This window comes from Chiloscyllium punctatum, chromosome 1 (assembly GCF_047496795.1).
Source record: "Chiloscyllium punctatum isolate Juve2018m chromosome 1, sChiPun1.3, whole genome shotgun sequence".
In the NCBI taxonomy this organism is placed as follows: Eukaryota; Metazoa; Chordata; class Chondrichthyes; order Orectolobiformes; family Hemiscylliidae; genus Chiloscyllium; species Chiloscyllium punctatum.
Window position 1 is genome coordinate 6778991 of NC_092739.1, and position 26268 is coordinate 6805258.

The 26268-nt window shown below is 40.8% G+C and overlaps 1 protein-coding gene across 1 annotated transcript in view; it reads left to right on the forward strand.

Annotated features, from left to right (window-relative positions):
- lrba (LPS-responsive vesicle trafficking, beach and anchor containing) overlaps nt 1-26268 on the forward strand; it is an 894965-nt gene that overhangs the window by 165747 nt on the left and 702950 nt on the right. The window contains exons 22-25 of the mRNA XM_072561970.1: nt 13179-14222; nt 17566-17747; nt 18008-18161; nt 22764-22944. Coding sequence (XP_072418071.1) covers nt 13179-14222; nt 17566-17747; nt 18008-18161; nt 22764-22944 — 1561 coding nt within the window. The remainder of the gene's footprint in view (nt 1-13178; nt 14223-17565; nt 17748-18007; nt 18162-22763; nt 22945-26268) is intronic.

Here is a 26268-nt window from a genome sequence, read left to right on the forward strand (position 1 = left end):
AGCATATATTACTAATGGCATAAGTTCTAATGAGCTACAAATCTTCTCAAAACTCAGGTTGAGGCTCTGGATGTAGGTTTGCTCGCTGAGCTGGAAAGTTCATTTTCAGACGTTTTGTCACCATACTAGGTAACATCATCAGTGAGCCTCTGGACGAAGCACTGCTGGTATTACCTGCTTTTTATTTATATGTTTGGGCTTCCTTGGGTTGGTGATGACATTTCCTGTGGTGACATCATTTCCCATTTTTTTTCTCAGGGTGTGGTAAATCAGACCCAAGTCAATGTGTTTGTTGATAGAGTTCTGGCTGGAATGCCAGGCTTCTAGGAATTCTCATGTGTCTGTGTTTGGCTTGTCCTAGGATGGATGTGTTGTCCCAGTTGAAGTGATGTCCTTCCTTATCTGTATGTAAGGATACTAGTGAGAGAGGGTTATGTCGTTTGTGGCTAGTTGATGTTCATGTATCCTGGTGGCTAGTTTGTCCAATGTAGTGTTTGTTACAGTTTTTGCATAGTATTTTGTAAATGTCATTAGTTTTGCTTGTTGTCTGTATAAGGTCTTTCAAGTTCATTAGCTGCTGATTTAGTGTGTCGGTGGGTTTGTGGGCTATCGTGATGCCAAGGTGTCTGAGTAGTCTGGCAGTCATTTCTGAAATGCCTTTGATATAGGGGAGAGTGGCTAGGATTTCTGGGCGCATTTTGTCTGTTTGTTTGGGTTTGTTATAGAGAAATCAGTGGACTGCGTTCATTGAGTACCCATTCTTTTTGAATCCATTGTATAGGTGATTTTCCTCTGCTCTGCATAGTTCCTCTGTGCTACAGTGTGTGGTGGCTCGATGAAATAATGTTCTGATGCAGCTTAGTTTGTGGGTGTTGGATGGTTGCTTCTGTAGTTCAATATTTGGTCCTTATGTGATGTTTTCCTGTGTACGCTGGTTTGAAGTTCCCTGTTGGCTGTTTGCTTTACTGTGACATTTAAGAATGGCAGTTTGTTGTTTTCCTCTTCCTAAGTTCTATAACTTCTAATAATTTTAGTATCGGTAGAGGCAGCCAACAAGTTTGTCCCCCCTCACCGCTGTTGTTCATGCTGATGATTGAGCCGTTGGCAGAGCCTATTCGGAGGGATCCCAATATAGTTGTTCTGGAGGTGGGATCAGGGATGCAGATGATGTCCTCCTTTTCCTATCAAACCCAACATTGTCTGTCTCACATTTAATACAGTGTATCAACTTATTTGACTCTTTCTCGGGATATATGATTGATTTTTATAATGTCAGAGGCCGTGTCCATGGGGAGATCTTGGAGTAATACCCGATTTTGAAGGTGAAATCTAATTCTCTTTCAGGTGGTCACGGGGATGTTTTCTGTACCTCTGCATTTTCATTACTCCCGCCTTTGACCAGTTATATAAGGCTAATTTTGTGCACTTGCTTGATAAGATAAGGCAGGATGTTCAGCATTGGGAGGTTCTTTAAATGTCTTGGTTAGGCAGAACAGCTCTTAGTGAAATAAATGTTTTTCCTTGCTTGTTATATCCCATGTGAATGTTTCCTCTGTTGATGCCTTGGTAAATGTTGCGGAGACTCGCTGGTTGGCTCAGTTCTTTTATTTGGCGTCACAGGTGGCCTCTCATTAAACTTACCAAATTGCAGCTTCCATAGGGAAGGGGTAAAGGGGGAGGGGGGGAGGGTGGTGTAGACTTTCCAGATTGGGCTTGTGAGGACCCGAAGTCAATGTGGCTGGTTCTTGAGACCTCTGTTGTACATTAATCTGTTGTACATGGATAAGATGAGGGCAGTCATGGAGTATTGTCGGAACCCAATGGTCATCAATATGGTTAAAGTGTGGATAGTGATGCGACAAAACAAAGGCAGTTTACCTAAAACCTCCTTTGGGCGTGGAGATTTGGTCAGAGATATGGGAGGACATTTGTGAGAACGTGAGAAGAATCATGATCTGCATAGAATGCATGCTATGCTGCTGAAGGTCCTTCACAGGGTTCATCTGGTCCCAGAGCCAAATTCAAAAAAGGAGTGTCTCCGTTGTGCCCCAAATGTAAAATAAGTATTGGCATTCTTACCCATTGTTTGTGGTCATGCCACAAGCTTTGCAAGTATTGGGGCACTTTAGTGAGTGTCATGGGGAGGCTCCTGGAGACTGAGGTCAAGGAAGGTCTGGTGTTTCCTCTCCTGGGCCTGCCACTTCTGTCTGCCTTAGATAACCTTGGGAAAAAGCTGTTTAATGTTCTTACATTTTGTACGAGGAAGAACATTTTGATGCGTTGGGCCTCGGAAGGTCCTCTGGGATGGCGTAGGTTAATTATGGAACACATCCCCCTCGACTTCCTTCCAAATATGGTGCACCAGAAAACAGAAGTTTTCAACAAGATGTGGCAGCCCTTTCTGAACCACCTAGAAGCGGATTGGTCGGCCATACTAACTAGGGTTTTGTTTAGCATTGAGTCTTGGGTCTGATGAGCCTGGTGCCCTGAGAGGATGAAACCCAAATAAATGTGGGTATGCTGATGCTCCTGCTCATGGGGAGCTTTGGTGGGGTTGCGCTGAGTGATTTAATTTAATTTATTGAATTGTAGCATGGATAGCTTTTTCTTTGTTGTTATTTTGTTTTGTAGAGTAGTAGTTAGTTTATTGTAATTGTTATACTCTGATTGTTTATACTTGTAATTTTATAATTTTGTAAAGAATAAAAAGTCTTTTTCAATAAAAATAACAAAGAAATACTCTGCTCCGCCTGGCAGCTAGCTTTGTGTTTGATGCGCAAATGTCCCCAAGTCCCTTAAAATCATCGGGTACAAAGGGTTTACTTAACCTTTTAATATTTGTCTCTAAACTAAAACAGAAATTACTGGAGAAACTCAGGAAGTCTAGCTTCCTCTGTGGAGAGAAAGTAGATTCAAGAGTTCGGGTCCAGTGACCCTTTGTCACAACCAGTTGTAACTAGGAAAAGGAGGCATATATGCTGAAGATAGGGTTGTGGGGAAGAGGGTAAAAGAATAAGCAATAGCTGGAGACAGAGCCCAGAGGAAAAGATGGACAGTTTGGCAGACAAAGGGATGGCCAAGGAGAAAGAAAAGTGGCTAATGGGGACCATAAGTAGGTGAAAATAAGTTGGTTGCGATAAGAGCAGCCCATGTGTTGACAAGACATCGAGTGTGGGGTGAACAAAGGACATGGAAGATGATGATAAGGCCCTAAAATTCATGAATTTGGTATTATTATTGAGGTTTATGACTTAATAAATCCTCAATTAGAAAATGTGCTGTTCTTCCAGCTTGTGCTGAACCTTACTGGAATACTGCAGCCACTCTGAAACAGTAATGTTGGCCAGTGAACACAATGATGTGTTGAAGTGGTAGGCACCTGGAAGTTTGGGGTCAATTTTGCAGACAAAGAGTAGGTGTTCTGCAAAGTGGTTGCCGAGCTTGCGTTTCTCCTCCCAATGTAGAGGCGACCACATTGTGAGCAGCACATACAGTAGACTGGATTGGGTAAAGTGCAGGTAAATTGCTGCTTCACCTGGAAGGTATGATTGGAGCCTTGGATAATGAGGAGGGAGGAAGTAAATTTGCTTGGGACCGTTTCCTCCAGTCCACAGCCTCCTCTTCTACTCATCACACCCTGTGGTACCTTCCCACGCAGGCACAGTGGTGTTACACCCACTGTGCCTGCGTGGGAAGCTACCACAGGGTGTGATGAGTAAAAGACAAGGTTGTGGATGGGAGGAAACGGTCCCAATCAAATGCTGACAAAGGAAGGGAATATGTGTCTAGTTGTGGTATCCTGTCAGAGGTAGCAGAAGTGGCTAATTATGATCCGTTGGATGCAGATGCTAGTGAACTGGAAAGAGAGAATGAGGAGGCCCTATTAGTGCTGTAGGTGTGAAGAGTAAGAGTGAAGAAAAGGGGTTAGACACAGCTGAGGGCTCTGTTAACCAAGGTGGCAAAGAATTCTTGGTTGAGAAAAAGTGAACATTCCGGAGGTCCTGACCCCTGCAGAAGGTAACATCATCAGAACAGATGCAATGGAGAAACTGGGAGAATAGAATGGAGTCTTAACAGAAATCAGGCTGTGAGGGTGTATAGTCCAGATTACTGTGGAGGGTAGTGGTTTGCATTAGACTCCTGTACTAAGGGCTCAATATTGAGTTCAATAATTTTAGAATCAGAACACTTTCCTCTGTCTTTTACTCCTGACATTCTGGGCCCTGTGCATGATATGGGCTGCTTTCAGCACAGCCAAGCCATTTTAACCAAATCATAGTCTCCATTAGCAGTTTTTCTTTCTCCCTGGCTTAACATTATCCGTCCCTGTGACCGCCTGTCTTTCTCTCCCTCTGGCCTCTGACTCCACCTATTGCTTATTCCTGGACTTCTAGTTTGAACATACACCAACTTTTCCTAGCTACTAGTTCTGATGAAGAGTCACTGGACCAGAAATATTGACTCTGCTTTTTCTCCACAGATGCTGCTCGACCTGCTGAGTTTCTCCTGCAAAATCCATTTAGTTTTGGATTTCCAGCTTCACAGTTCTTTGTTTTATTTCTGAGTAACTGTTTGTATCTATCTCGCAAATTGCTGTTTACACTTATTTTGTGTCATCTGCAAATTTGGTGACATTGCATTTTTTTTCCCTCTATCAAAAATATATACTGTAAATAGTTGCAGTCCAGTGGTCCCTATGGAATCCCACTAGTTGCCAACCGGAAAAAGAAACCCATGTCTCCACTTGCTGTTTCCTTCCCAGCAACCAATTCTTTATCCATACTGTATACTACGTCTAACACCACGGGGGTCTTCTCTTATAATTTAACCTTTTATGAGGTACTTTGTCATTCACCTTCTAAGAGTCCAAATATGATGATGTGGAGGTCCTGGCTTTGGACTGGGATGGACAAAGCTAACAATCTCGCAACCCCAAGTTATAGTCTAAAAGGTTTATTTGGAAGTACAAGCTTTTGGAGCAGTGCTCTTTCAACAGGTGACTTCTTAGCTCAGACAATGCATTAAAGGTGTGAGCTTAGAGTTTATTTGTACTCTAACCTTGAGTCAGACTGGTTCTGTTTCTGAAGGAGGAATTTATTAAATGTCATGTGAACTTACTGTCTACAGATTGTGCTTTTTCACCAAAATAGAATGTATCTGCAAATACAAAGTCACCCCATAGATGTGTGTGTGTGCATGCATGGGTGTGAGGATGAGAGTGTGAAGGTGTAGGGAAGATCTTGGTGAGGTGCTCATCCTCATTGATAATATGTTGCAGGCTGCGAACATGGTGTAGTTTCTCTGCTCCTGGGAAGTACTGGACAATGAAGAGTACCCTATTGGTCATATCCCATCTCCTGAGGAGGTCATTGCAGTCTCTCACTGTGGTATGTCGGAAATTACTTCCTCAAGAGACAGATGCTGGATATGACTGATGGGGTACCCTTCATTGTCCAGTACTTCCCGGCAGCGGAGAAGCTACGCCGTATTCTTCACAGTCTGCAATGTTATCAGTGAGCATGAGCACCTTGCCAAGATCTTCCCTGTGCCTCCACTTCTCACGTTTTAAGCAACCACTAAACCTTAAACAGACCATTGTTTGCAGCAAATTACCCAGCCTTGAGGACATTGACCACAACACCATACAACCCTGTTATGACAACACTGCAAGGACGCGTCAGTGTGTTGACATGGATACTACCATTACATATCACGTGCACTGCAGGCAAGGATGCCCTGAGGCATGGTACATTGGTGCGATCAAGCAGATGATGTGACAACGGATTAATGGGCATCTCACAACAATCGCCTAACAAGGATGTTCCCTCCCAATAGTGGGAACACTTCAGTGGTCAAGGGCATTCAACCTCTGATCTTAAGGTGACTGTCCTCTAAGATGGATTTCGGGATTCACTGGTCACACTCAAACACTTATGCAGTCTCGTGTTTGCTCTCGCTCTCGCTCGCTTTCTCACTCGCACATGTTCTCCTACTTATGCGCACACCTTCTCACAGGCAAATACTCCGTCACACTTGTGCACACATTCACTCACCCTCACACACATGCAAGCACACAAGTCTATGGAGTGAATTTGCATTTGCAGACACATGCTATTTTGTTCAAAAAGCACACAATCTGTCAACAGTCAGTCCATGTGACATTTTATAAATTCTTACTTGGGGAATAGAACCGGTCTGACTCAAAGTTGGAATACAGACAAACTCTAACCTCACACCTTTAATGCATTGTCTGAGCCGAGATCTACTTTTTAAAATAAAACCTTGAGTTATTTCAGGGATGTGACTTGCAAGAAGTTCTGGGATTTACATTGTCATAGAGGTGTACAGCACGGAAACAGACCCTTCAGTCCAACTCGTCCATGCCAACCAGATATCCCATCCCAATCTAGTCCCACCTGCCAGCATTTGGCCCATATCCCGCCAAACCCTTCCTATTCATATACCCATCCAGATGCCTTTTAAATGTTGCAATTGTACCAGCCTCCACCACTTCCTCTGGCAGCCCATTTCACACATGCATCACCCTCTGTGTGAAAACGTTGCCCCTTAAGTCTCTCTCATATCTTTCTCGTCTCACCCTAAGTCTATGCCCTCTAGATCTGGACACCCCCACCCCATGGTACAGACCTTGTCTATTTACCCTATCCCTGCCCCTCAAGATTTTATAAACCTGTATAAGGTCACCCCCTCAGCCTTCGACATTCCAGGGAAAACAGCCCTAGCCTATTCAGCCTCTCCCTGTAGCTCAAGTCCTCCAACCCTGGCAACATCCTTGTAAATCTTTTCTGAATCCTACCAAGTTTCACAACAATTTTCCGATAGGAAGGAGACTAGAATTGCAGAATTTCATATTAATTAATTGAAACCTGCAACCCATTCTGAATGATTAAAGACTTAACAGCAGTCTAGGTTTGTTCAATACATTGCACCAGTTGTATGACACTTTGCTATTTTACTATAAATCCTGTGACACATGATCCCGCCCCACTAGCTACATGATGAAGGAGCCGTGCTTTGAAAACTTGTACTTCCAAATAAACTTATTAGACTATAACTTGGGGTTGTGTGATTTTTAACTAAGTCCAAATACAACAGATTTACTAGTCTCCCTTTTGGCACTCTTGCTGAGACTTCCTCAGAAACTCCAATTAGTCAGATATGATTTCTCTTTTATGAAACCATGATTAGATTATGATTTCCTAATGTGCTGCTGTTCGTTCCTTCATAATTGATTCCAACATTTTTCTAAGAATAGATGTCAGGCTAATTGGCAGAAGGTTACCTGCTTTTTACTTCCTTTCCATTTTGAATAAGGGTATCACATTGGCAGTTTTCAATTTTCTGCTACCTCTCCAGAATCCAAAGATTTATTGAAAGTTAAAGTAATGCATCCACTGTGTCTGTAGCTGCCTCTTTTAGCATCCTAGGATGCAAGCCATCAGCATCTGCCTTTAGCCCCATTAATTTGTCTAATACTACTTTCTCTAGGAATGGTAATGGTGCTAATTCCTTCACCATATTCTTTAGTGTTAATGGGATGTTTGAAGAATCTTCCAAATTAAAAATGATGCAAAATATCTGTTTAATTGTCGTGCCATTTCCTTGTTCTCCATAAGTATCTCCCTAGGTTCATTTTTAAGGGGTTTGTCTTTGACCTCTCTCTTGCTTTTTATATATTTAAATCATTTGCAAATCTTTAAAATTTATTTTGGTGCTTTGTCTCAGTGAGACAAATTTTAAAGTTCAACATGGTAATTTAACAAAATTAAAGAAACAAAAAATAGGTTTTGTAGTAACCTGATTAATTGTAAAGTTAAGTTGAGCTATCTATTTTATGATTCTTTTAATACCTTCATATGATGTAAGTTATAACTTCAAGGCCTCAGAATCTTCTAAAATCCAGGGGTTGGAGCTGATTTTTGAGCATAACTGCGACACTGAGTTGAATTTAGATTGTGCAGTCTAAACATGTATAGCATGCTTTCATTTTCCAAGATGTTATCAGCACCATACAATCAGCTACACATTTTTTTCTCATTGCTGGTCCACTTTTCTTTAAATAATTTTGAAAGCCAGGTTAGCAAGGTCAAATGCATGATTGATGTAAAATCTATATAATTTTTAATTAACTGTGTATGTGAGGGAAAGATATAATTAAAACAAAACCAGAAACTGCTGGAGAAACTCAGTAGCTGTGGCAGTATCTGTGGACAGAAAACTGAGTTTGGGTTCAGTGGCTTTTGAGTACGCTCAAGTCCTGAAGAAGGGTCATTGCACCTGAAACGTAACTCTCCTTTCCCTCCATAGATGCTGCCAAACCTGCTGAATATCTCCAGCAATGTCTGGTTTTGTTTCAGATTTCCAGCATCCACAGTTCTTTTTGATAGTAGCAATATTTGAATCATCTGCATGTGGCTATTTTATATTTTTATAAACTTCAGAAATTAAGTTCAGCTGAGGGGAATCTGTAGGAGTTCGAGATACGGGAGACTGTGGTAATGGTGAATTGGACAATAGGAGAAAGTGGGTATATGATGGGAGGATAGAATGGGACAAACGTGAGTAATTAGATGAGGAAATCTGGGGAGAACTGACACATGACTGTTTTAATTTCCATTTTTAGATTAGATTAGATTAGATTAGATTCCCTACAGTGTGGAAACAGGCCCTTCAGCTCAATGTCCACACCGACCCTCCGAAGAGCAACCCACCCAGACCCATTTTCCTCTGACTAATACACCTTACACTATGGGCAATTTAGCATGGCCAATTTACCTGACCTGCACATCTTTGGACTGTGGGAGGAAACTGGAGCACCCGGAGGAAACCTATGCAGACATGGGGAGAATGTGCAAACTCCACACACAGTTGCCTGAGGTGGGAATTTTATTGAATGACCTGAGTACTAAATTGTTGCATGTAAAATTGAGAAGTCACAGGTGGATTTTCTTTCCGAAAATATGCTGATATTATCAGCCCATGTTCATAGTATTTATTTTTTGTGTTCTGTAGTGAATAGACCTTTTTGATAACTAGGTACAATGTAACACAAGTTGAGTGTGTGTTGCTGGAAAAGCACAGCAAATCAGGCAGCATCCGAGGAGCAGGAAAATCGACGTTTCAGGCTGGAGCCCTTCTTCAGGAATGAGATTGGGAGCTTTAGTGGTGGACAGATAACTGGGAGGGGGGTGGGGCTGTGGAGAAGGTAGCTGAGAGTGCAATAGGTGGATGGAGGTAGGGGTAAAGATGATAGGTTGGAGAGGAGGGTGGAACAGATAGGTGGGACAGGTCATGAGGGTGGTGCTGAGCTGGCAGATTGGAACTGGGGTAAGGTGGGGGGGAGGGGAAATGAGGAAACTAATGAAGTCCACACTGATGCCATGGGGTTGAAGGGTCCCAATGCGGAAGATAAGGCCTTCTTCCTCCAGGCATCAGGTGGTGAGGGAGTGACAATGGAGGAGGCCCAGGACCTGCATGTCCTAAGCAGAGGGGGAGTTGAAATGTTCAGCCACAAGGCAGTGGGATTGGTTGGTGTGGGTGTCCCAGAGATATTCTCTAAAGTGCTCCATGCGAAGGCATCCAGTCTCTCCAATATAGAGGAGACTGCATCGGGAGTAACAGATACAATAAATGACGTGTGGGAATACAGGTGAAACTTTGATGGATGTGGAAGGCTCCTTTGGGGCCTTGAGTGGAAGTGAGGGGGGGGATGTGTGGATGCAGTTTTTGAAATCCCTGCGGTGGCAGGGAAGGGTGGCTTATTAGGGGGTGTAGACCTGGCCAGGTAGTTGCAGAGGAAACGGTCTTTGCGGAAAGCGGATAGGAGTGGGTAGGGGAATATATCCCTGGTGGTGGGGTCCATTTGTAGGTGGTGGAAATGTTGGCGGATGATGCTATTTATGTGGAGGTTGGTGGGGTTTACCCTCCCCTCCATCCATCTATTGCACTCTCAGCTATCTTCTCCCCAGCCCCACACTCCTCCCATTTATCTGTCCACCCCCAAGGCTCCTAGCCTCATTCCTGATGAAGGGTTCCCCCCGAAACGTCGATTTTCCTGCTCCTCGGATGCTGCCTGATCTGCTCTACTTTTCTAGCAACACACTCTCAACTCTGATCTCCAGCATCTGCAGACCTCACTATCTCCACAATGTGATGCAATCTGGAGTAAAGTCACAACTGGCATTTTTTAAAACGAAAGTATTTACAGAATACAAGGACATAATTTTAAAGTCAGAGCAAGGCCACTTTGAACTGTAACCAAGTACTAATTTAATACAAAGATTGGTGGACATTTATAACTTCCTCCTGAAATGACTCTGGTGCTGGATCACTTGAAATTTTCAACACTAAGATTGACAAATACTTGTTAAGGAAGACTTTCAAGGAATTTGGATCAAGGCGGGTAAATGCAAGTGCAGATCCGTCATCTCTTGGGATGGCAGAATATCTGGTGGTGCTGAATGGCTTACTACTATAATCATCAAGTTGAGACCTACCCCAGAGGAAAAGCCAGGAAAGCTAGTAAATGAGACATGTTGGTCTGATTTGTCTCTCATACTTCAAACCCTATGTCCAGTCTGACTAGTACGTTCATTTCCAAGCTTTACTCAACTGTTTTTTCCCTCTCTTGTGGTTAGGTAATCTTGACAGGGACCCCTCGGCCTACTAGGACCTCCAGTAGGCTGAGTCCTCTTACCTCCTACACAACACAAGTGGGATTGACTTGACCCTGAGAGAATTTGGTTAATCACAGTGGGCCCTACCTGACACAGGAGGGGCTGTACCAATGCTTTGAAGCCCACACAGTGCTGAGGATCATTCTCAGTGGGCCTCCTTTGATTCTGCTCGTTCTATTCGCGACTGACAAGGAATCGCAAACCTAGCAGGACCTCTTCAACATTGGATGCTCTTGCACAACTGCAGACGCACTGGTGGCACTGGCTGTCATGAGCCTCACTGATTCACAGAGGCCCAAACATAGAACCACAACCAGCTGACATTACTGGAACCTGCTCAACTCTTAATCACACTGTGGGCTGAGCCTTTTGGGTCCTGCCAACTCTGTGGATCTGCTCGTCCTCTATGATGGGGCACAGTTGAATATGGTAGGGCTTGTGTGACTTTGGTCTAGCCCCACATGGCGCTGTTGTGGCCTACACCTATCTTATGGGATCTGCGTGATTCCCACAAGATTAGCGAGACCCTGTGCAGTAGAAGGGTAGCAAGGAAAAGCCAAGGAACTAAAGACAGCAGAGCTTGATGTCAGTGGTGAGTAAGTTGTTGGAAGGGATTCTGAAGGAGAGGATTTACGTACATTTTGAAAGGCAAGGACTGATTGGGGATTGTCAACGTGGCTTTGTGTTTGGGAGTTCATGTCTCACTAACTTGACTGAGTTTTTTGAAGAGGTGACAAACAAGATTGATGAAAGTAGAGCGATGTATGGGTTGACTAGGTTCTGCATGGTAGACTGGTGAGCAAGGTTAGTTTGCATGGAATCTGTGGGAGCTGGCCAGTTGGATAAAAATTGGCTTGATGAAAGGAGAATAAAGGTTGGTGGTAGAAGTTTGGACAGGAGACCTGTGACCAGTGGTGTGCCACATGGATCGGTGCTGAGTCCACTACTTTTTGTCATTATATAAATGATTTGAATGTGAATATAGGAGGTATGCTTTGTAAATTTGCAGATGACACCAAAATAGGTGTAGTGGACACTGAAGAAGGTTCTTTCAGAGTACAATAGGATTTTGATCAGATGGACCAATGGGCTGTTGAGTGGCAGATGGCATTTAATTTAGATAAATGTGAGGTATTGCATTTTGGTAAGGCAAACCAGGGCTTGTATAGTAAATGGTAGGACCATGGGGCATGTTGCCAAGCAAAGAGATCTAGGGTGCAGGTGCATAGTTTCTTGAAAGTGGAGTTGTAGGTTGTTAAAAATCACACAACACCAGGTTATAGTTCAACAGGTTTAATTTGAAGTACACTAGCTTTCGGAGCGCCACTCCTTCATCGCAACCACCTTGTGAAGGAGCAGTACTCCGAAAGCTAGTGTGCTTCCAATTAAACCTGTTGGACTATAACCTGGTGTTGTGTGATTTTTAACTTTGTACACCCCAGTCCAACACCGGCATCTCCAAATCATGAGTTGTAGATGGATAGGGTTGTGAACACAACACTTGGCATGTTTGTCTACTGGTTAGTACATTGCATAAAGAAGCTGGGAGGTCATGTTGTGGCTATACAGGACATTGGTGAGGCCACTTTTGGAATACTGCATTAAATTTTAGTCTCCCTGCTATAGGAAAGATGTTAAACTTGAAAGGGTTCAGAAAAGATGTAAAGGATGTTGCCACGGTTGGATGTTTTGAGTTATAAGGAGAGGTTCAATGGGCTGGGGATGTTTTCTCTGGAGTGTTGGAGGCTGAGATGACCTTGCAGAAGTTTATAAAATCATGAGGGGGCATCAATAGTGTGAATATCCAAGGTCTTTTTCCCAGGGAAGGGGAATTCATAACTAGTGGGCATAGGTGTAATTTGAGAGGGGATAGACTTAAAATGAACCTGAAGAGCAATGATTTCATGCAGAGGATAGTGCATGCATGGAACGAGTTGCCAGAGGAGATAGTGGAGGCTGGTGTAATTACAATACCTAAAAGGCATTTGGTTGGATATATGAATAGCAAGGATTTGGAGGGCTTTCGGCCAAATGTTGGCAAATGGGACCAAATCAGTTTAGTATATCTGGCTGGCGTAGGTGAATTGGACTGAAGTGTGTTTTTCTGTGCTACATGACTCTGACTTTGAATGCAGTGATTTCAGCAGCAGCACTTAAATTACAATTTTGCATTAGCTGGGTTGCTGACAATCCATTCAATTTAGAATGAAAGTTCTTCTAGAGTGTAAGCACGAAAAGAATTCATCATTGTATGGTATTAGCACTCACTTGAATGTAGATCTGGGATATCTTAGAACAAAACACTGTGATGAAACAGCAGGTAGTAAATAACTATAACTAAAGGACACGTTCTTGCCAGTTGGGTGGTGGCTGACTAATTGTTCTTAAAATAGCTTCATCAAATGTATGGTCACAATTTAATATGACTATGATCAATTGCATTCATTTCATTTTAATTCTTTCTGATACTTGTTTGTTCAGGTCACTTATGAAATACACAAGGAGAGTTTGGCCAGAACATTTGAAGAGTACCAAAGACGAGATGAAAGTACAAAGCAAATCCCAACCATTCAAACTATTTCTGAGATTAGCAGCACACAAGAAGCTACAATTCAGAAAGATGTTTTTGAGGTCCAGAGTGCACCCCATTCTGAAAATGTTGAGAAGCAATTAGAAAAAGCAGAAGGTTTCAAACAACTTGAAGGTTACCAGAAAGCCAGTTCTCTGAACACTGAAGTACAGCAGAAAAACATGGAACAGACAGACAAAATAAAAAAAGCAACTGAGTCACTTGATGGCACTGAAGTAACTAAGGCGATAACACAAGTAGATCAGATATCAAATAAATTACCAGATTCTTTGGAAAGTTTTGAAGTTGAGAAATCTGAAGTAACTGAAATGTGCATGGAAGATTTGGACTGTTCAGCTGCTCGTTCCATGGATGTATTTTCAGATGAAATGACTGAAAGTGAAGTAACTAAAGTAAAAGAGAAAACGACAACTGCAATTACTACAAATGGGCAAGAGCATAATGTTGCATTGGACCCATATGATCCAAAGGTTGATGTGATAGAATATTCAAACAATGGACAAAAGAACAGCATAAATAGTGAAGAGAACTGTGTCTCCGAGCTTCAGGACACTTCTCAAGAACTAAATATTTCAACTACTGCTGCATCCAAAGAGCGTTCAAGCAGTTCAGAAGCAGTTTCAAATCACTCCGCGTCTGTACTACAGGAGGAAATGATCAAAGTAAAACAAGAGATGGCAAAATTGCAAACAGAATCAAGCACTGAACCCTTAAAAGAACTTGAAAGCCACACTGCTAATTCTAGCACTAATGACAGTAATAGCCCAGATAAAGATATTGGAACAATTAACACAAAAACTAGAGAGTTGAAAGTCCTATCTGCTAAAGAAATTGCTCGATTGGATGTGTCTAGTGTTGCATCTGATACTGAGAGGTTGGAACTTCGAGCAAGTATAAATCAAGAATCTACAATGGTCCCAAAGCCCCCTATTCAGGTAATACACTTTATTGTGATGGAAAACTTAAAATGACAACTTCAGTTTAACAGCATGAATCTTCACTTTTTCTGAATTTTATGAGCCTGAGACATGAGGAAATTGAATATCAGTGATTTTGTCTATGGTGGAATAATAATCTCTCCTGCAAATGTTTGAGAGATCTTCCTGTCCTGTTTTTTCAATTATGTTTGTTTTACCTGAAATTAACCATCTGCAGAGATTATAACGATAGAAAACATCAGAAACACTAGAGTCTGGAATCTTTTGTGGCGAGGGAAATAGAGCTAATGTTTCATGTTGATGATTGATCATCAGTATTTTCCTTTTGTATTATTTGGTTTCTAGTTACTGCTAGATTTTTTTTGCCAAACTCTAACAAAATATCTTCTCTTTGTCTTTAATCAAATATTCCAGTCAATCCTGTGTTGCCTTTATTTTGTAACCACCTAAGTCATTTTGTTTTATAATCTTTATTAGAATGATGCAAATAATTCAGGTATTTGGGCTAATGTAGTCTGTCAGATGGAATTGAATTGTCCTTCTTGTGATTTTGTGTTTTGCCAATTGATTATATAGCTTTTCCTTAAGTAAAATGCTTTTAGACGGTTTGATGTTTCATGTTTTCAGCTGAATGGCCTTACTAAGGGAACCATTAACAGACTAAATTAAGTCATCTGTTTTTGATGTTATTTAGATCATTATAATACAGTTTTCAATTTAAATGTGAAAATTAGATTTTTTTTATATGACATTCAGTTCTATACTTACTGAAATCATGACTGATACTGGAAGGTTGTAAAGTACCTGAATAGGATGCTGTTACTGTGAATCTGTGGACAGCTTGAAAAATGGTGTGCGAATCTGAGGGCAGAGGAGTGAGATTAAAATGGAAGGCAATCTAAAATTCAAAGTCATGCTTGTAGACTGAACAGAGATGCTCTGCAAAGATATCATTCAAGCTTTGTTACTTACCCAGAATAGAGGCGAACCCATGACAAGCTATAGTATATACCAAATTGAAACATGTCTAAGTAAGTTATTATTTATTTGAAAAGATGTTAGAAGTGTGGGAAATGTGACAAATGTCATTGAGTCAATCATGGTGAAATGGAATTTTTGATTAGAGACAAAGAGAAGATATATTATTGGAGGTGGGGTAGAAGATAGCATCATTTGAGCAGAGGAGACGAACTGAGATTGGAGTTGAGGCTTTAAAGGGGTTGGAGTGCAAATAAGTGTGAAAAGGATAGCTGTAGGAGTTGGTGGGCTAACAGTCGGAGCAGAATTCACCAGTCAGCCTTACGAATCTGTCTGTCATTCAATCAAATTGTGGCTGATAGTCCTCAACCCCACTCTGTTGCCTTTGCCAAAAACCTTTGAGTCCCTTGTTGATTAAGGCTCTGTTTATCTCAATGTTGAATATGCTTCATGACCTAACCTCAAAAGCGTTCTGCAGTGAAGAATTCCAGAGATTCACTAACCTCTGAAAGATGAAATTCCTTCCAGTGTCGTCATAAATGGGTGGCCCCTTACACTGCGAATATACCTAATCCTAGACTTCCCCCTTGAGGGCAAGCAATCTCTCCCTGGCAAATCCTTTTAAGAATTTTGTATGCTTCAATAACGCCAACCTCATTCTTCTAAACTGTAATGAGTACGATCCCAACTATTAATCCTGTACTTATAAGATGGGGTCTGTCCGCATTCAAGGTCAACCTAGTAAAACTTGTCTACACTGCTGCCAATGTAAGTATATCTTTACTTAGACAAAGGGACTAAAACTGTAGTATTCCAGGTGTCGTCTGCCTAGTACTTTGTATAGTTTCAGCAAGAGTTCCCTATTTTTATACTTTTTGTTTGAAATGAAGGCCAAAATACCATTTGCGTTTGCTGTTATCTGCTGAACTTGTATACTAGTCTTTTGTGATTTATGCATGAAGACGCTCAAATCCTACTATGCTGTAGTTTTCTGCAGTCTTTCTTCAGTAATTGTAGATATTGACTGACAACCTATCCCAAAAGTGGGTGTTCGCAGTAGAATGTGTTAAAATTTGGTTCAAGGTATATATAGAAACTAAGGAAAGTTCTGGAAAAAGTTGTATGTAAGTATCTCCTGACAGAATTGCTGACATATCTGTAAAATCTAATCCTTCTCTTAACCATATTTTGTAATATAAGTTGTAATTTATACATTTTTTAAATGAATTGCATATTTGTAATTGCCTCTAGAATCAATTGTTTACTAATAATGAATTGTGTAAGAGTCTGGGAGAATTAAATCCAAATCTAACAAATGGTAGGACATTGATTTGGAACAGCATTGTGGCTTTTTGCCTTTAATATTTGAATGACAAGGAAATAACTTTAGTAAACATATCAGTCTGTATTACTCCCAACTAGGAAAAAGGCAAGTTAAAGAAGGAGGAAATTAGAGATGGACCATATTAAATTGAGAGAAAGGTGGAAATTGGAAGCAGAGATTTAAAATTTCAAGTTTGGGGCAACAGCAATAAGTGAAACTTAATTCAGTCATCAGTGTGCTGAAAATAGAGGTGTGGGGAAGGGTCTGGATAGGACTGGAGCCATGTGCCCCGCAGAAAGAAAGACTTTAGTGGATCAATCTATACAGATTCCATTATACTTTTTTATTTGGAGAGTGTGAGTAGTGTTAAAAGAGAAATTGTACAATATAGCCAGTTCAGACAGCCAGAGGAGATGACTGGTGGTTGGACAATGTTTGGATTTCTGCTAAAAGAAGAAAGTAAATGCCCACAACGCGTCTTAGTTTAAGGAGTGACAATGTAGATAGACAGACTGCAGACTACAGTGGGAGGTTCGGTGGAATGGCCGTGCTAAATTGCAAGCAGTGTCCAGAGATGGGCAGGCTAGGTGGATTAGCTTTGGTAAATGTGGGGTTTTGGGGACAGCTTTGGGTCCTGGGTATATGTGGGATGCGCTTCGGAAGGTTGGTACAGACTCTGGGCTGAATAGCTTCTCCACATTGCCAGGATTCTAGTAGTAATAGTTAGGGTCAGAAAACTTTTAAAAGAAGGCCTTCAGAAAGGGAGGGAGAGTTGAATACCCAGCCTTTACAAGGTAAAGGTGTGTTTGTCAAACAAAAGCTCTGATCTTTCCAGGTATCGAGATGAGCAGGAACATTTTGTGTTCATAGAGATGACATAATACAGATGAATAAATTTTTTAAATAAGAAAATCCTGTCAGTTTGCTAATCAATATTGTGATTATTCAAATGCTCACCTTGGTATAAACTTAAAAAAAGACTTGAACAAGAGATCCTTTTATTTACATTTTGTATTATTTGATTTGCTGTTTGCCCAGTTTTCACAACTGGAACTTACACATCAACAAAATGTTGTACCTGATGAGCAAAGAAAAGGGTCCAATCCCTCAGGACGTGCCACCATGTTTCGCATTCCAGAATTTAAATGGTCTCCCATGCACCAACGCCTGCTTAATGACTTGCTATTCTCCATTGAAACGGATGTGCAAATGTGGCGAAGGTTAGTTATGTGTTGTGATTTTATGTTGATGTGTTAAATCTCATGCTGTTTAGCACTGTTGTGCTTTTTGGATAGCAAGTTGATTGCACCCTGCTTCAACATTGAATAGCTTCCCCTTGTGTATCACCTTTCCTAAGAAAAATTCTGTATTTGTTTAACCTTCTTAGAGGCTTCAGTTTGATAAGCACCCAGCTACATGTGCAAGTAAATGAGACAATGTTGTAAAAAGAGTTGAATTCTTTTTTTCCTCTTTTGAGCAGCCATAACACAAAGACAGTGATGGATTTTGTTAACAGCAGTGAAAACATCATCTTTGTCCACAACACTATTCACCTTGTTTCTCAGGTGGTAGATAACATCATAATGGCCTGTGGTGGGATTCTCCCACTTCTATCTGCAGCGACATCTACCACAGTGAGTATGAAATAATAGATCAAATGGATTTAGTTGAAAAATAGATTTCTCTTGGGTTTATAAAGATGGAAAATTGAACCTCCATCTTTTTATTTGCTTTGCATGAGTGATTCAAGCATGGTCTAATATGATTGATCGATGTTACTTAGCAAAAAATCATGTTTGTCATATATTTTGTAACGTTGTAAGATGAGCTACAAAATATATGAAAAATGTGCATAAAATGCTTACTTTCTCCATGTATACATCCCTATTCCATTTAAAAAAGGAAATACCTATGTATTAGTTTTTTTCCAGTAAGTTTCTCAACTACCTTTTAATTTTTCTAAAGTGCCACTTGAGTTTTTTCTGCATTGTTGTTTAATTTGCCTGTACATGCCCGTTTTCCAACTATGTGAAAGTAAATGAGGATAGCATTTTCTAAATTGGTGATCAGAAAAATCCCAATTTAAAGCACCAATAGTAAAATTATTTAATATATTTGAAGTTTGACAGAAGGTGCAGTAATCAAGCCTTGTTTAAAATAGCTGCCAAGAACATGTACTGTGCTCCTGTTGATGTTCAGTAAATAGTGCATTACTAGAACAGGCTAGAAAATTCTAGTTGAGTTAATCTTACACATTTCTAAACTACTCATTATGGATTGTAGTTCTCTACTTCATGGTCAAACAGGATTAACTCTGGAATTGTTATACTTTCATTAATGGAGTAAGTTAGCATTGGTAATTTGAGTTGCAGTAAAATCTTGAGTCACATCCTAATAGGACATCCTCTAACTTCGTGTTAAATATGATTTTGTGATAACCCAGAGACCTGTTTCCTCATTAATGTATCGACTAGGAAAATGGTAAACTTGTGGGTATGCATTCATTGGTTCTTCAGGGTCATTGAGGAGAAAGTGAGGACTACAGATGCTGGAGATCAGAGCTGAAAATGTGTTGCTGGAAAAGCGCAGCAGGTCAGGCAGCATCCAAGGAACAGGAGAATCGACGTTTCGGGCATGAGCCCTTCTTCAGGAATCCTGAAGAAGGGCTCATGCCCGAAACGTCGATTCTCCTGTTCCTTGGATGCTGCCTGACCTGCTGCGCTTTTCCAGCAACGCATTTTCAGCTCTTCAGGGTCATTGGCCTACTCAGCTGAAGAACATACTGCATCTGTGATGGGATCATCTGACAATTCCAAAGAGTGCTATGTTGCCCATCTCTGTTTAAGTTTCCGTGGTTGTTTCTGCTGGAAGTACCATGCCAGCCTTACATGGCTGAGTGATAAGTGCTGTGGCATTGGGTTGTTTGGCCCCATTCTTCTATTCCTTATTCTTATCCTCTTGTGCAGATGTAACCTGTTTTGAAATCAGGATGGTGAAAGCAATTTGCAGTTGTGACTTCTGTTATCACCATCCATTCCTTTTTCATCATGAGCATTGCCTGTAGTATAGATGGATGTTACTTCGTGTTGAGGGTATTAATTAATTGTTAGTTTTATGTTCCTAATCACACCTGATTTATTGCTTGGAGCTTAGCAGTAGTGTTGAGAGGCAAGAACAAACATTTCGTACCTTTCAGACTGGCAATGTTGTGGGGCTGTGAGGTAGTCTTCCTTTTTTTTCTTTGTTGCATTTTATGCCTTTTTCCTGACCCATGTCTCAAAGGTACTGGAGGTTGTCCACATGGTTTTGTTAGCTTTGCACTGCGAGGTTAGTGTTTTGACATTCCAAGACACCATGTTGTTTTGCGACTTTCTCAAGAAGTGTTGAGGTTTTTGGTGCAATCCTTATTAACATAGATCATAGCAGTGACATGTTTCTTACTCTACTATCTAATTTTGTCACATTTGAGTTTCAAAGAACAATCTGCCAAAAGATTCCAGTTTCATCAGATTTAAAATTTTCTCTGTACAAATGCATTCAAGACATGAGTGAGAACTTAATGGAGCTCATAGTCTATCATTGCTGTTGCAGTATGGTATCTTCACTAGTTACTATGCGGAAGATGATGCTCTACCTCATTTTCCTTTTTCCAGTCAACCTTCACTGCATGTGACTTTGATGTGACCCAGTCACTTTGCCAAGGTGATTGCCATTTTCTGCAAGATTGAACTGAAGATGGGAGTGTACTTTAACTACATTAGCAGAGCCTTTTCAATGTCTGGGTGGTCAGCCACTCTTATCTTCTCCCTTGACAGAGAGCGTGCCTATTGGGTGAACTGTTCCATAATCCTTCATAATGGTGGACAAACTTAGTGGCAGAATCTGCTTCGTCTTTGCAATGTCTGCATTTTGTTTCATGCCATAGTTTTCTACTGGCTGCATCAACTTCACCTGCTCTCTGGTTGACAATACTTTTAACTTTCTCACGGGTTGAGCCTTAGTGTCATGACGTTTCACAGGGAGATCTCAATGTCAAATGATGGATTGCTCTGTGCTCCATGATTTGTGTGTGATCTAAATCTTCTGATTGGCTAGCAGAGCCAAGTTTCTACTCACTCAGCGTATCCGTCGAATTTCAGTAGGTATCGTTCTATTAATTTTAGGGATTTATGATTTGCTGAATGTAGCCTCTCAGAGCCAGGGACCCAGATGGTTTGGCCATGCTTGATTCATGATTCTATTCTATGGTACAGAAAATATACATCTGTAACAATTGAGGATAGTTCACTGATACCAGAGAATAAGCAGGCTATTGGCACAGAATTTGTTGGCATTGTTAAAGGGGTCAGTATCCTGCTCCCTCACCGAGATTTTGGGGAACTCTTTCTTCCGCCTTCCTTCTGTCCTTCTTCCATCTGTCTGTTGAGCATTGCTTGATGAAGACTGTTGTTTGAGGACCATCCAGTGAGAACTGCTGTCTAAAACGTCTATCCCAATGTTATATTTCTAGGGGATGGTAACTTTGTCCATGTCAATCAATTGTCTGAACCTCTTTGGTCAACGGCCATGTGACAACCACACATACCAGCCTCTTGCTGCCTTTACCTGAAGGGTATTTTACTTCCCTCTCTAAGAAGGAATGTTTATTTTCAAAGACAGCACACTGATAATAGGGTAGACATCAACTCACTTCTTGTAATTCTTTCTTTTCATAGTGCAGAATTTTGAAAAGTTAAGTACTACTGCAATAGCTGTTAAATGAAATCTCATACAACATGGTAAATTCTAGGAAAATTTAAGCTTTTAGGGGACTTCATTATTCAATCATTCTGTGAGATTTGCTGTTTTACTGACTGAATAAGTTGATGACTTTGATATAAATGAGATTTTGTACCATTCAAATCATCACAAATATCATAGTTTCTGCATGAATTATTTAATGAAATGCATTCTAATGAGTATTTTCAATTGAAAGTATTTATATCTTAGGGGAATTGTATCTTTGTAACTCCTGATAAAATTACTGATAATTCTGTTAAAAATGTAACCCTGTTCTTCTCTCTACTGTGTTTTGCAACATAAGTAGTCATTTATACGTTTTTATAAATTTTTCATCATTGTAGTCACTTGCATAATATTCTTGTAGTTTGAATTGTGTGTGAAGGATGGGGAAAATTAAATCCCCATCTAACAAATGGTAGGATATTCATTTGGAACAGAATGGCAGATTTTATACTTAATTAGAGTTACTCCCATGATATTTAACATACTTCTCTGTATTAACAACCACCTGTTGCTACACTCTATAGTGGAACTCTATGCAAGTAAAAGAAATAGGGGACAATTCCTCCTTATCTATCTTCTTGCTTCCACCATGCAACGATATATTTAGGTACACTCCACCCTTGTGATAGGGAAATATTCCAACTTCCTTTTAAAGTATATTCCTGTATTAGTACTATGAAATTGCGAACATTGTCCATGCAATCCTTTCAAATGTTGCACTGTACTTAAGGTGAACCATTATGATTAGAGATCAATTGCTTTTTTCATGCATAAAATATTCTGTGTCTCTGCCTCATGTGCATTTCAATGATTTTAACAGTAATATTGAAGTTTTGGCTCAAGTTTTTGGTCAAACTTAGTAAAGTAGAAACACTTTGTGTTTTTCTCCTCAATTTTGTCTGTCCAGATTCACAATTCATTCTGCTTCACTCTTGATTGTATTGTTGCATGCAGTAATTATTCTTAAGTTTTTCTCACTGAAATCTGACATCTTGGCAGATTTTAACTCTGTTGCAAGTGTATCACTTTGCTTTTTCAGAATTGTACTTCTAAGTCAGTCTTCTATATTATATAGCAGATGCAGAGAATGTAGAATTAGTCTTGTGCTGTGTACTTGTTTCTGTTCAAACATAATGATCATGAACACGCCTCAACCTTATTTTTCCCTCACTCTTTGCCTAAGTATCTTTGCTACGTTCATTCTTTCCCCAGACAAAAAGTAGTTTCAGCCTTAACATTGGAGAGTGTAATGTTATACTGTGGAAATGTGAAACCTTAGACTATTGATGTTTTAGCTGGAGTGTATGCTTAACTAGTTTCTACATAAACTATATCAGTTTAGTGTGCCACTGAAGCTACTGTTTGAATAGTAATGTTGACTCATCAGAAACACCATGTATTTAAGACCTATTTGTAGTCATTTGTAATTATTTTAATAATACTTTTCGCAGCATGAATTGGAGAACATCGAACCAACACAAGGGCTGTCGTTTGAAACCTCTGTGACTTTTCTTCAGAGGCTAATAGGTCTTGTTGATGTGCTGATTTTTGCCAGCTCACTTAGCTTCACTGAAATTGAGGCTGAAAAGAACATGTCTACTGGAGGAATATTAAGGCAGTGTCTTCGTTTAGGTGAGTACATTGTACAGAAGGATGCGTTTTGTACTTTAAGTATGCTGCTTTAGAAAATCCTATTGCAGCATCAGTTTGTATTTAGTTTGTATATAGCATGGCTTTTCCAAAGGATAAGTACAATAAAAGATAAATGCAAAATCAATTCCATGTAATGAATACTGTAATGCTTTCAAAAAATGCAAGTTGTACATTTTTTTTGTCTGTGTTTTGGAAAAAGATTAAATAATTAAGATTTTAATGAAATAAGCAATTCAAACGTGTACAGTTGTGGGGATTTGCACAAGTTGCTTTAAAATATTCCACAAATAATATACAATTCTGGTCAGGATTCAGAAATGTCAAAAGGATAAATTTACACATCCCTTAACCGGAGTCAGAAATTGATGCTAAGAAGTTGCAATATGATCTCCACCCATAATCCCAGGATCCATGACTTCATTGCAAATTGATTCAATAGCTCAATTTAAAGATTTGACTTCTAAATGATAAGAGAATTAGAAGTAATAGTCTGTTTAAATGATATGACTATAATGCATACTCAGAGTTGATAATAGGGCAGCATGGTGACACAGTGGTTAGCACTGCTGCCTGACAGTGCCAGGGAATCTAGTTTGATTCCAGCCTCTGATAGAGTCTGTGTGGAGTTTGCGCATTCTCCCTGCATCTGCGTGGGTTTCCTCTGGGTGCTCTGGTTTCCCCTCTCAGTCCAAAGCTGTGCAGGTTAGGTGAATTAGGCATGCTTAATTGCCCACAGTGGTCGGGGATGTGTAGGTTAGGTGCATTAGTCGGGGAAATGTAGAGTAATAGGGTAGAGAATGGGTCAGGGTGGGTTACTCTTAGGAGGGTAGGTGTGGACTTGTTAGGCCAAATGGATTGTTTCAGCACTATAGAGATTCTATGAAAGCATGACAAGACCAAATTAATAGATTGCAGGAAAGCCAATTTTTGATGTGTTGAGACTGGGAATTGGGAAAATAAAATGGAAAACAAAGTTGCCAAACAATTAAGAACAGCTGTAGAGTCATAGAGATGTACAGCACGGAAACAGACCCTTCGGTCCAACCCGTCCATGCCGACCAGATATCCTAACCGAATTTAGTCCCACCTGCTAGCACCCAGCCCATATCCGTCCAAACCCTTCCTATTCATATACCCATCCAAATGCCTCTTAAATATTGCAATTGTACCAGCCTCCACCACATCCTCTGGCAGCTTATTCCATACATGTACCACCCTCTGCATGAAAACGTTGCCCCTTAGGTCTCTTTTATATCTTTCCCCTCTCACCCTAAACCTATGCCCTCTAGTTCTGACTCCCCAACCCCAGGGAAAAGACTTTGTCTCGTTATCCTATCCATGTCCCTCATAATTTTGTAAACCTCTATAAGGTCACCCCTCAGCCTCCAACGCTCCAGGGAAAACAGCCCCAGCCTGTTCAGCCTCTCCCTGTAGCTCAGATCCTCCAACCCTGGCAACATCCTAGTAAATCTTTTCTGAACCCTTTCAAGTTTCACAACATCTTTCCGATAGGAAGGAGACCAGAATAGCATGCAATATTCCAACAGTGGCCTAACCAATGTCCTGTACAGCCGCAACATGACCTCCCAACTCCTGTACTCAATACTCTGACCAATAAAGGAAAGCATGCCAAACGCCGCCTTCACTACCCTATCTACCTGTGACTCCACTTTCAAGGAGCTATGAACTTGCACTCCAAGGTCTCTTTGTTCAGCAACACTCCCTATGACCAAACCATTAAGTGTAGAAGTCCTGCTAAGATTTGCAGCACCTCGCATTTATCTGAATTAAACTCCATCTGCCACTTCTCAGCCCATTGGCCCATCTGGTCAAGATCCTGTTGTAATCTGAGGTAACCCTCTTCGCTGTCCACTGCACCTCCAATTTTGGTGTCATCTGCAAACTTCCTAACTGTACCTCTTATGCTTGCATCCAAATCATTTATGTCAATTACAAAATGTAGAGGGCCCAGCACTGATACTTGTGGCACTCCACTGGTCACAGGCCTCCCCCACCACCCTCTGTCTTCTACCTTTGAGCCAGTTCTGTATCCAAATGGCTAGTTCTCCCTGTATTCCATGAGATCTAACCTTGCTAATCAGTCTCCCATGGGGAACCTTGTTGAACGCCTTACTGAAGTCCATATAGATCACATCTACTGCTCTGCCCTCATCAATCTTCTTGTTACTTCTTCAAAAAACTCAATCAAGTTGGTGAGACATGATTTCCCACGCGCAAAGCTATGTTGCCTATCCCTAATCAGTCCTTGCCTTTCCAAATACATGTACATCCTTCCCTCAGGATTCCCTCCAACAACTTGCCCACCACCGAGGTCAGGCTTACCAGTCTGTAGCTCCCTGGCGTGTCTTTACCCCCCTTCTTAAACAGTGACACCACATTTGCCAAACTCCAGTCTTCCGGCACCTCACCTGTGACTACCGATGATACAAATATCTCAGCAAGAGGCCCAGCAATTACTTCTCTAGCTTCCCACAGAGTTCTCGGGTACACCTGGTGATTTATCCACCTTTAACCGTTTCAAGACATCCAGCACTTCCTCCTCTGTAATCTGGACATTTTGCAAGATGTCACCATCTATTTCCCTACAGTCTATATCTTCTATGCCCTTTTCCACAGTAAATACTGATGCAAAATATTAATTTAGGGAGGATATTCCAGGGAATGCATCCGGTGAAGTTATTTGGGCGGGACTGAGAAATAAGAAAGGGATGATCACCTTTATTGAACTATAGGTCCCCAATAGTCAGTGGGAAATTGAGAAGCAAATTTGTAAGGAGATCTCTGTTATCTGTAAGAATAATGGGGTGGTAATGGTATGGGATTTTAATTTTCCAAATATAGACTGGGACTGTCATGGTGTTAAGAGATCAAATGGTGAGGAGTTTGTTAAGAAAATGTTCTTATTCAGTATGTGGATGTGCCTACGAGAGAAGGAGCAAAACTCTTGGGAAGTAGGGCAACACAAGTGACTGGTGGCTGTGATCATAATTTTATTAGTTTTACAATAGTCATGGAAAAGGACAGACCGGATCTAAAAGTTCAAGTTCTAAATTGGAGGGAGGCCAGTTTTGGTATTAGGCATGTACTTTCACAAGTTGACTGAGGGTAGATATTCGCAGGTAAAGGGGATAGCTGGAAACTGGGAAGCTTTGAAAAATGAGATGATGAGAGTTCAAAGGGAGTATGTTCCTGTTAGTGTGATGAGCAAGGCTGTTAGGTGTAGGGAATGTTACATGACTAGAGAAATTGAAGTTTTGGTCAAGAGAAAGAAGGAATCATATG